The 13187-nt window shown below is 34.4% G+C and overlaps 1 protein-coding gene across 2 annotated transcripts in view; it reads left to right on the top strand.

The window, feature by feature from the left end:
* The window catches only part of THSD7A (thrombospondin, type I, domain containing 7A), a 382662-nt gene that overhangs the window by 335189 nt on the left and 34286 nt on the right, over positions 1-13187 (top strand). For both annotated transcript variants that reach the window (XM_012720969.1, XM_012720970.1), the window contains exon 13: positions 370-633. In XM_012720969.1, the coding sequence (XP_012576423.1) occupies positions 370-633 (264 nt within the window). The remainder of the gene's footprint in view (positions 1-369; positions 634-13187) is intronic.

Raw genomic sequence — 13187 nt, 5'->3', positions numbered from 1 at the left:
GCGGGTCAGGAGAGGTCTGCCACACCATGTGGTCACCTCTGGGGCAGGCGGGAATCGAACTCATGCGGAAGTGGCTTTTAGCTTCTCAGTGCAGTGCTTTAACCCGCTGCGCCACCAGGGAGGGCCAAAATGGGCTATTTTTAAAGGGAAAAAAATTTTTTTTTAAAAATTTGTTTTGCAAAGCACCCAGAACTGCCAATATCCTCTGTGTAAAGTACTGTGGGACAAGAAAATAGCATTCACGTATAGGTTACTGTTGAATATGGTTAAAACTAAAGAAAAAACTCTAGGGAAGTGGAAAACTTAGGAATGCTTGAAATTAGTGATGATATTTTCCAACATAATTGTCTGGTGCTTTCTACTCCATAGGAAAAAGTAAAAAGAAGGAGAAATGTAAGAACTCTCATTTGTATCCCCTGATTGAGACTCAATATTGTCCTTGTGACAAATACAATTTACAGCCTGTGGGAAACTGGTCAGATTGCATTTTGCCAGAAGGTAAAGTGGATGTGCTACTGGGAATGAAAGCGCAAGGAGACATCAGAGAATGTGGACAAGGATATCGTTATCAGGCAATGGCATGCTACGATCAAAACAGCAGACTTGTGGAAACATCCAGATGTAACAGTCACGGTAATCCCATTTTTCTTCAGTGTTATGTATATCTGCTATCTTTAGGACTAAAGGCCAAACATACTTGTAGTGCAAGAAAATGAATATTTAATGAAGTGTGTCAAAAACTGAGTACTGGGGCTCCACACTGTACATACATCATCTATGGGTAATAAGACATTCTTGGACATGTGTCATTGTCCATAAGTTACGGCCAAGTCTGAAGTTGATGACAAGGAAATCTTAAAGGCAGGCAAAATGCTGTCAGGCCTCCCTTGGGATTTAACTAGAGTCTATTGAATAGGCTCAGCTATATATATATATATATAGAGAGAGAGAGAGAGAGAGAGAGAGAGAGAGAGAGAGAGTATTGAATAGGCTCACCTATATATATATATATACACAGAAAGGGTGGGGGAGGAGGAGAGAGGATTTGAATCAATTTCAGAATAAAGTTTCACACCAGATACTTTTCATAACCAAATTGGTAAGATGTGTTACGTGCCCAACATGTCATTAAGAGGCAGAGAAGAAAGGTTGAAAACTATTATTGGTGAAAACTCAAAATACTTGTTTATCCCTCATTGAGTTGAGAATAACAATAAATGAAAGCAGAAAACTGTATATACTTTTAGGAACCTGTGCCTATTTTTGTTTTCTAAGACCCAAATAAAATAAAACCGAAATAATAGATAAATGCAGTGATATTAATTAGATATAATAGGTAAATGCAGTGATAATAATTGAGATGCCAAACTTTGTAGATAGTAGCTATCTGACCAGAGTATGTAGTGCTAAGTCAGCCTTAGCAGCCTTTGCCCATTATTATTTTATTTTAATACATGTATCTTTTTATAACAAAATGAGATTGATTTATAGTGGGTAAGCCTGAATCATTGAGGTCACCTATTTGCAAATGCTGGACAGTAGTCCTCCCTTTTACTAGGAGGTGACCAAAGAAAGATGAGTTTAAAATTGCCAGATGGGAGGTGGTGCTTGGTAGTTACTCTCCAACCTTGCTGAAAGAACTTCTGTTATTGTAACAGTGTTCTTTCAGTTTTATTGTATTTTATTGAATAGAACCACATTTATAAAGCATAAAAATTCTAACAACACATTTATTAAGATCTCTTAAACCTTCCCTACAAAAAATGTTTCCGAAAACATTGTCCTATTTTTTTTAACTGTATCCTATAATTCCAATTTTATCTAAGTCTTGTGATACGGGCCATAAGGTCTCCATAGTATTGTATAGGCCAATCTATAAATATTTTTGGATTACTATAGATTTACTGCTAAGTTTAAGATTAATTCATGCAGTTGAAACACTAACAGAAATTACAGAGTTTAGTGTTTATAATGATAACCATGGGGAAACATTCTAACAGAAACTGAGTATTCTCTATATAACAAACACCAGTGTGATGTAAGTAATCTTACCATACTGAGATATGATGATAATGTAGAGCAGAACTAGTCATTAATGTGAGATTGAAAATCACTTTAGAAGTGTTTCTTCTGGAATGTAGCATGTATTTGCTCACATTTTAAATTGTTATGCACAGTGAATCACTAAGATGATCATTTGTTTTTAATATCACCTATGAGCTTTCAGAATGACTCCCATATATTATCACTTTTACCCTGATCTGCTAATTAGATGCACGAGGGCTTCCATGAGCCACTTACCAGTCATTAAAAAAAATAATAATCAATACTCTTAAAATACCCTGCTCTCACAAAAATGTCTGATCCATTAGAAAAGTACAAAAATAATTTATATTGGCCACCGGCAGTGGATTTCCTATCTTAGCATTGGCAACTCAAAGCTTAAAGAATCCACTATTGTCTCTATTCTGGAGGAAAAATACACACAGAAAAAAGAGGGGTCAGAACTTCCTGGGATTGTATATGGTTCTGGAATCCTTAACTAAGTAAATTATTCCAGTTTAATTCTTTGTGTTTGTCCAATGTCATTCCTATCTTATAAACCTCATCTTATGATGTAGATCCAATGAGCTATTTTAATATTTACTAACATATTTACCTAAAGTCATTGTGGAAGAAATCAAGTTGTTATTGCCTGACTTTTTTGACAGTTACTATTTTGCTCAGATGTGTTCTGTCTGTTCTGACTTAGTAGAATGCTGTAACTAGCCTACACACTCCTGACACTGCAGTCCCTACAACCTTTGCCTCCTGTTGATAATCATCTTGCCAAATAATAGTGGAAGTGATTTAAAGGAGTATTCAAGAAAAAAATTCCTTTTCTTGCTTTTAGTTTAAACATAAAATTGATTCCCATATCATGCAGTCAGAGGCATTAATCCCCTCTTCAATACTGGCCTTAGGATGTTTCTATCTCATCAGTGTTCATCTGTGGATCATATTAGTTGCTATACTGATAAAAGCAGATTAATTATGCACCAGATTAATTATATTCATCAGATGCATTATATTAGTTTAAGCCATTTTCCAGGTGATCACCTCTTTTTTAATGTCTCAAACTTGAGGCATTGTTCTGTTTTGTCTGAAATTCCTCATAATAGCAGATTCTGTACTGAAAAGTGATATATTCATACTCTAAAATTCAGATTCTAAAGTATACCTCGGAAGAAATATAAACATCCATCCTGATCCACAGTATTAAATATAGTTCCTCTATAAATGTTGATATACAAATGCATTTTGGGGCATTTATCTGTCCAAAAATATAAATTATGGTTATTTACTTTTCAGCGTGAAATCTTGGATGGTATCACTGTAGCACAGATTTTATATCACTAAAAATTAAATCACACATATTGTTTATTTTTTAATTTGTGTTAATGGCATCATTATCTGATGTCCTAGTTTGGTTTTTCATAGTATAGGATTTCTACCCTCTGTTGTGATCATCAGTTTTTCTCTCCATCAGAGTACCCCACAGTGCTCCCCTCTACCCCCAATTTTCTCCCTTTCCCTTCTCCCTATCTGTGTCCTCTGGATGCCTCAGATCTTTGCTCAGCTTTCAAGAGTTGGTTTTAAAGCTTGTCTTTCACTGATCCATTGTTGGTTTTTTTTGAGATTCCACATATAAATTAAGCCATCTAATATTTATTTGTCTTTCTCCTTCTGGCTTACTGCACTTAGGATAATCCCTTCCATTTCCATATTGTTGCAAATTATATGAGTCCATCTTTTTTGATCACTGAGTTGTATTCAATTGTGTGTGCTACGTGTGTGTGTGTGTATGGATGGATGGATAGATATAGACGTATAGGTACGTGTGTGTGCATGTGTGCACAAATGTACATGTTCTGTTTAGAATTACCCCTGTTCTGTGACACTATTTTGAACCATAGTTTAATCTCTTGGTTTAGTATAATAATTGAGAAAACTTGCATTTTCCCAAACTCTGCTTATAGCTTTAATTGGCACTGTGTGCTATTTAACTCTCTTTATTTCCACTTACATTTTCTTGAGACATATGGAAGACTATCTTTATTTGACTTCTCTGAAAGGAAGACTTTGAAGTATAAAAATGCAAATGTTCCTGTCTTAAGCTCCACAAGTACTTCCAGGACTTTGAGATATTTCTCTTCAATCGTAACCCTCAACAAGTCTGTCTTTGCTAGTTCTCATAGGCAATTTAAGCCATAGTGCACTATCAATAAATAATCTAAAGTTGAGTTCAATTATGTCTATAATATTTTCCATCTATTATTATCAAGTAAGCAGAAAGGTTTATTTGAGGTTTCTCCTGAGTCTGTGATGTTTACTATGCATAGCTCTTTAAAGGTAAAATATTACTATAACTCTCAAATACTTTCCAACATGGGGTGATCATAAGGTAACTCAAGAATCAACGTTAGGTTAAATTACTTGTCACTAGACAAGTGATTTCCTTGTCTAGTAATAGAAAATAATAGAAACTATTACTAAAGTAATAGAAACTATTTTAGGCTCAAAGGACAAAAGGTCTCTGTCACAACTCCCCAATTCTACCTGAAAATTAACAGTAAAATTTTATCTACAAAAATTAGGCTGCCAACCTAGACTGCCATTTGCCAACTGAGATTTCAAAATGTGGTCTATTCAGCAGCATAGACATCACAGGGAAAGTGTTAGAAATGCAGAAATTCAATCCACACTGCAATCCATTAAATCAGAATCTGCATTTTTCTCAGGAACCCTAGGGGCTCCTATTGCACATTTAAAGTTTAAGGACTGTTGCAGATAATGCAGATACAATAGGGATCATGACCTTGGATGTTGGTGGGAAAGGCCACTGAAGGTCACCTCCTGGAAACCACAACATGATGTTTCCTGACCAACACTTCCTCTGTAATAATTCCTTTCATTACCAGTTGTGGGAAAAAGAACATTAGGGTACATGAAATGTGTAAGGGTATATCTATATAAGTTAAATGTCTGCTTAGGTGTGATTTTGAAAACGAACTAATCTGTTGGAGCTTCTGTGGAAAGAATATTGGCAGTTTAATGATTGCCCAAAGGAGAGTCTCAGTTCAGATAGAAAAATTAGAGATAGCTCTGTTTATATGTGGCTTTTTAGTAAATATAATAAAATATTTTATATTAAAATGAAGTTTTTGTCTTTGTGTGATCAGCAATCCTGATCTAATAACTTGAAATTATCAGGATTTGGCTCTGCCTTTTGGATATTGATGGACATTAGATAACTATAATACTTGTTTTTTAGGTTTGCCCTTTTAATTCATTTTATCCTTCAAATGTAATCACTATGGAATAACTCAGTTTAGTTCATCTAATAAAGACAATGAGTAGGTTGTTGTACAAGTTAAAATGGAGTGCTGATGTCTCCAAAAACTTATTTAACATTTGGAGCACTGATTTAACATTGTTGATTTCAGAATTTAAGTCTGAAATACTAGGGTTGCTTTTCATTTATCATTCACAGTTAAAATTCTTTATTCTTTCAAATGTGAAAGAATCAGGGGGTGAGGGACAGACTTTCCCTGAGGTAATAATTGTAAATCAAAAAGAACCAGGGAAGGAAGGAAAGGGGTGCTACATATACTTGGGCATAAAGCAAAAAGAGCTACTTAGGGTCAAATTTAAACAAGGTGTGGACACCGGCATTATTTTCTAATAGACTTCCTGCAGGAGTACTGTGGAAATGATGAGGGAAACTTGAGTTAGAAAATTTCCTGCAATTACCATTCATGTTATATGTGATGGGAAAACCATCTACCACTTTTCTTTAATGTGTTCCATGGTGCTGATACTGCAAGTCAACTATTATTCAATAACATGGTCTCTAAAATAGACCCTACCTGCCTCCTGAGGCCAGGGCAGCAAACATGCCTCCAATATATCCCATGTCCTTATAGAGCTTTCTTTTCACAACTTTGTGGAAAGGAAGGGTTCCACTGTTTATTGTTTATTATTTTACAATATATTCACTACATCATCCTTCATCTTGTACAATGTATGGTTTCCCTGTGAAATCCCACCACCAATTCCCCTGTGCACCATAACCACAGTCCACTGTGCTCTTCCCACTCCTGTCCTGATCTTCTCCCTCCTCTTCCCCTACAGAATGTCTCTGATCTATCACTGCCTGATGATTCTGATTTTTACTTTATTATATTACTTTTCCTTTTCTGATACCTTTTTTGTTTTCTCTACATTCCTCTTATAAATGAAACCATTCAATATTTTGCATTTTTAACTGTAACTCCAACATCTCTTTACTTACATCAGTTTTGTTAAAAGAAAATTCATTATTATCAATCATTTCTACCAATCTGTTTTCATTAGTCCTTTTAACCCCTATTTCATCTAATGTCAGAGAGAAGGGGTAACGTTAATTTGAATGCAATGATTAGAGAGGTAATTTTAGTGATATGCCATAGGGTTGTCACACAACTTATTTGGTATTACAAGTTTTTAAAACCCATCAAGATACTAAATGATGTCTGGATTCTGTCACCAGACAAGGGAGGGGATCCACAGATCCATCAGGTCACATCTCACCCTCCATAACCAAAAGTAGATAAGCCCAGAGAGAGCCAGTCACTGTCCACTGCTCCAGCTCCTGGAAATCAGTATGGACGGATGGGCCCTGCTTCCAAGGTTGTGGTGGGCTCATGTGACTATCTGATCAAGAGTGAAAAGAGGGCTTCACAGTCCCCAGTGAGGATAGGCGAGGAGTCTTGTCTCTTGACTACTGAAAGAGCAAGGAAAGACCTCCAGAGAGACCTTATGGGCATGAAAGACCGCCTGAGTGGGGGCTATGTAGGTTTTAGGGTTGGGGTTTGAAAACAAAGGAATGACATTTTATTGGTTGAGAAAGAAAGGAATTAGACTTGGTGTTTGAAAACAAAGGGATGACATTTTATTGGTTGAGAAAGAAAGGAATTAGACTTAGTGTTTGAAAACAAAGGGATGACATTTTATTGGTTGAGAAAGAAAGGAATTAGACTTGGTGAAAGTCCATTTGGTTGTCACTTGAGAACAACTCACGGGGGTAGTACATCACATGCTTGAACTCTGCTTTGAAGCTGTCTGGTCTCAGGGTCTGTCTCTCCCTTCTTTGTGCAACAGCCAGGTGACTCAATAACTTGTAAAAAAAAAAAATAAAGCTCAGCAATAAATAGGCTGGGGAGATAGTTAAAAACTAGTCAGAAAAACAGAGAGCCAAGGTGGTTTTATGGTGATTTGCTTAATCTTTTGTTTAACCAAGTTAGCTCATAGGAATAGCAAAGTTCTCTCTGTTCTGTCTCTGTCCCAGGACCCTTCCTATGTTAAATCTGCATATAGATTCCTATTATATTAAAAATGCCCTGCAAATCCAAAATAGCTTTAATACTTTTTGTTGCATTATTTTATTTTATTTTGAGGTACAGGCTAGAGATGTGGTGTGGGGGATGAGAGGACTCACCAGAGACAGAGTGGGTGGGGAACAGAATAGGCAGATCAAGTGAAATACACTACTGAGGGGAGCAACAGGTGAGACAGGAAAGGTCTGCTGTGCCATGTGGGTCACCTCCCTGGCCAGGGATGGAACTCATATTGCAGTGGCTATGGATAGCTTCAAAGTGCTGAGACTTAACCTCCTGTGCCACTAGGGAGGGACCCCATGCATTATTTTAGACTCATCCTGAAATGAAGGTATATTTTCTACTTCAAAGCATTAACAAAATGTTCATATAGTCAAAAGGACTTGGGCATAAGGAATTTTTTTAAATTAATACATGAAGAACACAGTATATATTAGCCATAAAATATTTCTATAGGCTTAAAAGTAACCTAACAGCACACCAACAATTTGTGGATATTTTAAATTTAAACCTTAAAGAAAAATCTTTTGTACTTATTCATCATGTTGATCTCATTTCTTCATGGCTGCATTGAAAACTAAATTAGCCCTTACAGGAAATTATACCTAGTTTGTATAAAAATAAGACTTATGCTTTTTTTAAGTAACCATTTAAGAGAAACTCAGAAAGTTTATCCATATGAGAGCTTCTCTTCTCTTGACCATAGATTTGACCATTAAAGCTTTATACCTTAAAGCGTAAAATAATTGAAGAAATTAAATTTGGGGGTAATTTTCTTTGCTGGCTCCTGAACTTTTCTCCCACAACTTAAAATGGACACAAAATGGCCTACTGAAAAATTTTTGTGAAGCTCTGTGCTGTTCAAAACACAAATCCAATTTCAATTCATTAAAATTACAACCCATGTAGATGATTTGTTCTTCACTGGTCCCTGTGAGAAGTGACAGGAGAAATTCAATAAGTATAGGAATTCTGTATCTGAATCATTCTGCTAGAGATACACAGTTCATATTAAAAGAATGAAAATCAATAATTTTCCAAATTCCTTATCACAGAATGCTTTTGCAAAAAATATGTTTAACACGTTAGAATCTAACAAATTAGTGTTTGAAAACTCACCTTTGGAAATACTTCCACCAGTGTATGATTTTTATTGATTGAAAAGCAGTGACTTGCATTGATCAAGTTAAAAATAAATCATTCTATCTAGTAAGTGTCAAAGTTCCTTTATTTCCCATTACTTTATCTTCATAATCTGAGAACTCCATCAAATATGTTTGTATATATTGCTGACAATGCCCTATTCCCAAAGTGAGTTTATAGAATTTGTCTCTGATTTTTAAAAATTCAGTATCAAACTTATAAATATTAAATTTGGGGAGAAATTATAAATATTAAATTTGATGCTACTACAGTTACAGTTAGTAGCATCATGTATGTAATTATTCCCAAGGTTTTTATTGTGGTTGAGTAAGTAAACTATTTTTGCATAAATAAGGTTATTTTTTTTTAAATAAAAATACAATGCAATTCCAATGCTAACTATATGGACTTGGGCCAAGCTTCACAGGCTAGGGGCTCAATCCTCTTAGACTGCTCTCTTATCAAATACCAGCTGTAAATTCAGGGGTCCCACATTACTCCTGGGAAACTGACTATAGATCTGGGGTTTCCCACTGCCATTTAGGTTCAATAATTCTCTGGGACTCAGAAAACACTATACTTAACACTAATGTTTTATTATATAGCAAGGGCACAATTGGAACCAGCCAAAATAAGAGGCACACAGTTGCTCACTAGTTCTAAACACTAGGTTTTACATGTTTTTTCTTTGTGGAATCAGAAGTTTCACTCTTCTTGGTATATGCATATTATGCTGGTATATTTACAGCCCATGGTGATTTTTTTTTTATGGGGCTTCATTATTATTGGTCACACAATTGAAGTCATCTTTTCTTTACAGAGGTTGTGCCTTTATTGGATGGCATAATGCCCCAACTTTCTAAACACATAATTGGTCTTTGTGATACTTATTTATTGGAGCCTCAGTCCTACAATCAGATTTCTGGAGTCTTTTTACATTTTTTTTTTATGCTCCTTTTTGTATGGTTTGCTATATTCCACCTGAGTGAAATTATCCAATATTTGTCTCTCTCCAATATATTAGCACAATCTCACGCTTTATCCTTATGTCACAAATAGCAAGATTTCATCTTTTTTAATAACTGGGCATACTGTTCAGGAATACTTGTGTGTGTGTGTGTGTGTGTGTGTGTGTGTGTGTGTGTGTGTTGCATCTTCCTAATCCACTCATCTGTTACTGGGGTCTTGAGTTGCTTTCTTTGAATTATTATTTTTGCAAATTTTGGGTAGATACCTACACATGGAAAAGTTTGGGCATATGATAAATCTGTTATTAATATTTTGAAAAACATTTACAGTGTGTTTCATAGGAGCTGAACCAGTCAACGCTCCCCCCCAATATTGCATGAATGTTCCCTTTTGTCCATATTCTTGCCAACACTTAGTTCTTGTCATTTTGATATGGGCCATTCTCACAGGTGAGGTGGTACCTCACTGTGGTTTTGATTTGCATGGTAATAAATAATGATGAGCATTTTTACCTTGTGCCGTATAGTCATCTGTATTTTGCTTGACCATGTATGTCAAATCTACAACTAACATCTTACACAATGGTGAAAACTGAAATATCATGTGTAAGTCAGGATGTCTAGTTTCACCACAAATATTCACATAGAAGTAAAGTCCTGGCTAGACTAATAATGCGAGAGAAACATAAAAGAGATCCAAATTGACAAGGTAGAAGTAAAACCATTGCTATTTGCAGATGATAAGATAATATACATAGAAAGTCCTTGACTCCTTTAATTGCCCTGTAGATTCATAATTTTCTATACAATGAGTATGTATGAGCCTGTGGCTTATATTTATGTGTAAGAGCTTGTGTGCGTGTGGGTGTGTATATGTAGTAGCTTGGTGTTCTCAAATATCAAGTTTCAGTTCTTAATAATGTAATTACTACATTTGGAGGTTTTTGAAATGATTTTCAATAATTTCAGCCTCCTGAGAATCACAGTAGGTCAAGGTTTAGCTAAATGTTCTTAATTCTGATTGTAGTCATGTGTAGATAATACACATTTAAATGGAAGAGAATTTTAAGGTCATTTTGAGATTAATCCAAATGGTTCAGATAAAGTGTTAGAGTTGCTTATTCTTCCAGTTATAAATTAGAATCAATATTTTTCATGAGCTTTCAAAACGAATTCTTTAATTTATCAAAAGTACACTTTTTGACAGTCCAATATATAGTAATTGTGAAGATTGTTGAAAGCTACTTTATCTACACATTCATAATTTAAATGAATGTGGTGATTGGACAAATCTGGAAGGCTGTTTGTCCTTGGGCTGCCCCTTTAAAGCTCCCAGTGTTTTGTATTCATTTCAACCTGAAAGCAGTAGTCAGAGCAGACATAAGATAATAAAAAATAGGGTCAGGAGTGAGGAGTTTTTCATGTGTCTAACTCAGTGTTGAGCTGCTGAAAGTTTTCACATCCAAATTGTGAAATCACTTATTTTATTCCAGCATTCCCCAGTAACCATAAATTGCTACAAGATGCCAACAGTTTATTTAGATCTAAAACACTTAAAATGTTTATCTTTCCTTGTTTATTGTTAATTGCCCTCAAAAAGGACCTCAGTGTAGAATATATCTGAGTGCTTATCTAGCAGTTCACTAGTAGCATTTAAGGAATTTAATTGTACTAGATAAACATGACAGGCAATTATAGACTCTTGATACACAATGGAAAGTAAAAATGGAGTGTTAAGCATTTTCTTGTTATCACACTAGCTAATTTGAATCTTTAACAAATTAATAGATTGAGTTTTATTTGAGAGGTGTTTTCTAAAATATGCTATTGGAAACCTGCTAAGTTGATAATACAATAATTAGTCAGAAGTCATACATGTTAAATCTCTATAGTTCCATCATACTTCAGCTGATGAAATTTAAAACAAGTTTCCATTTATCAGTCTGTAATGTTATTAAGAATCACATGTTTATATTTTCAACTATAATTATCAAATAATAAAAAGTTAAAATTTGACTCTTTACAGACATTTGTGAGCTTAGCAGGTTACATTTTTTATTGCAAGAAAAATTGCAATTCTTCTAGAAATATTTCAATAATTTATTACCTTTAAAATACTAGTGTCATTTTACTAAAGCTATATAACTGAGACATAATTGGGATTAAAAAATTCCTTGCTCTTTAAAATTTTAAAAATTTGGCCAAAGAATCACATTAATTTGAAAATAAGAATTTTTACTGCTTGATTCTACTTTTTGAAATATTTTTATCAAACATAAAACAAACTATTACTGGTCTTAATTTTTACTTTTTTTTTTAGGCATCTCATACCATTTTATATAAATTTACTTACTGACTGTTGTATGAGTGGAATGTGTTTCAAAATGTATCTTAATTCAACATAGGGAGGTGGGTTTGTTCTCCCAACTCAAGCCACAATTAAAGGCAAATCCAAAAAATTAAATAGGTCATTGCAATCTATTTGAAGAATAGTTCTGCTATTTAAAATTTCAGTAAACACTAGAATCTTTTTAATTAGACTTCTTTTTGGCTGGTTGTCAACATTCCAGATGCCTTCTTCAGTATCAGAAGTACATTCAGAACCTAGCTTCATTGTTTCTTTAATGTCTTTAACGTTTCACAACCATGAAAACAAAATTAGTATATCTGTTTTCTAGAGGATTATGTGGGACGCATTCCTTTTTCAAAATACTTCCTCTGCATTCTGTTTTTGATAGCACATTTGTCATATAATTACTTGTTTCAATAATCCTTTTATAGTTCAGTTACAGGTAGGTGATGCAGTATACATAACCTTCTGACAATATCAAGAAATACACACATATGTTCACAAAACACCTGCTAGAATGTTCTTAATAGTATTGTTAATAACATCACCATACTGAAAACCAATCAAATGTTCATCAACTATAGAATGAATAAATTAGCCATACTGTAATCACACAAAAGAATACTATCCATTAAAAAGGGTAATCTTCAACAACATGGCAGATCCTCACATCACAATGTGGGGGAAAAGAAGGCTAGCACCCATCAATATATAATGTGATTCCATTAGGTCATGGTTAGGTCACGATATAGATCTCCTAGGTAAGAACCAAGATACAAGTAACCACAGAATAAATTGCACTTTATTCAAATTTATAACTTTTGTTTTTTTAATGATACAAAAATTTAAAAATCCAGTAATAGCAAGTTTTGACAAATGCAGAAATTGGAACACTCAAACCTTAGTACTATTAATGTAAGTTATACTGACACTTTGGAAAAAAATTGGCACTTTCTCAAAAAATGAAATATAGTATTATCATATGATTCAGCAATTTCACCCCTCAGGATATACCCAAAACAATTGACAACAGGTCCATGCAGAAATTTGTGCACATATGCTTACAGCAATGTTATGTTATAGAACTGTGGAAACAACTAAAAATAACAATCAACTGATAAATAAATAAAATATGATGTGTGCATGCAATAGAATATCATTAAGTCACTTAAGAAGACTGCATCTGATATGCCATTGAGGAAAACATAAAGCAAAGTAAAAGAAACAAGCCAGTCACAAAAGCTCACATAATGTGAAATGGAAAATGGGAGAATGGGAAATGAGTATTGATAAGTACAGTTTCTCTTT

Source organism: Condylura cristata, unplaced genomic scaffold (assembly GCF_000260355.1).
Source record: "Condylura cristata isolate star-nosed mole 26May11 unplaced genomic scaffold, ConCri1.0 scaffold00005, whole genome shotgun sequence".
NCBI classification, from domain to species: domain Eukaryota; kingdom Metazoa; phylum Chordata; class Mammalia; order Eulipotyphla; family Talpidae; genus Condylura; species Condylura cristata.
The sequence above is the reverse complement of the archived record's forward strand: the minus strand, read 5'-3'. Positions and strand labels throughout refer to the sequence as shown.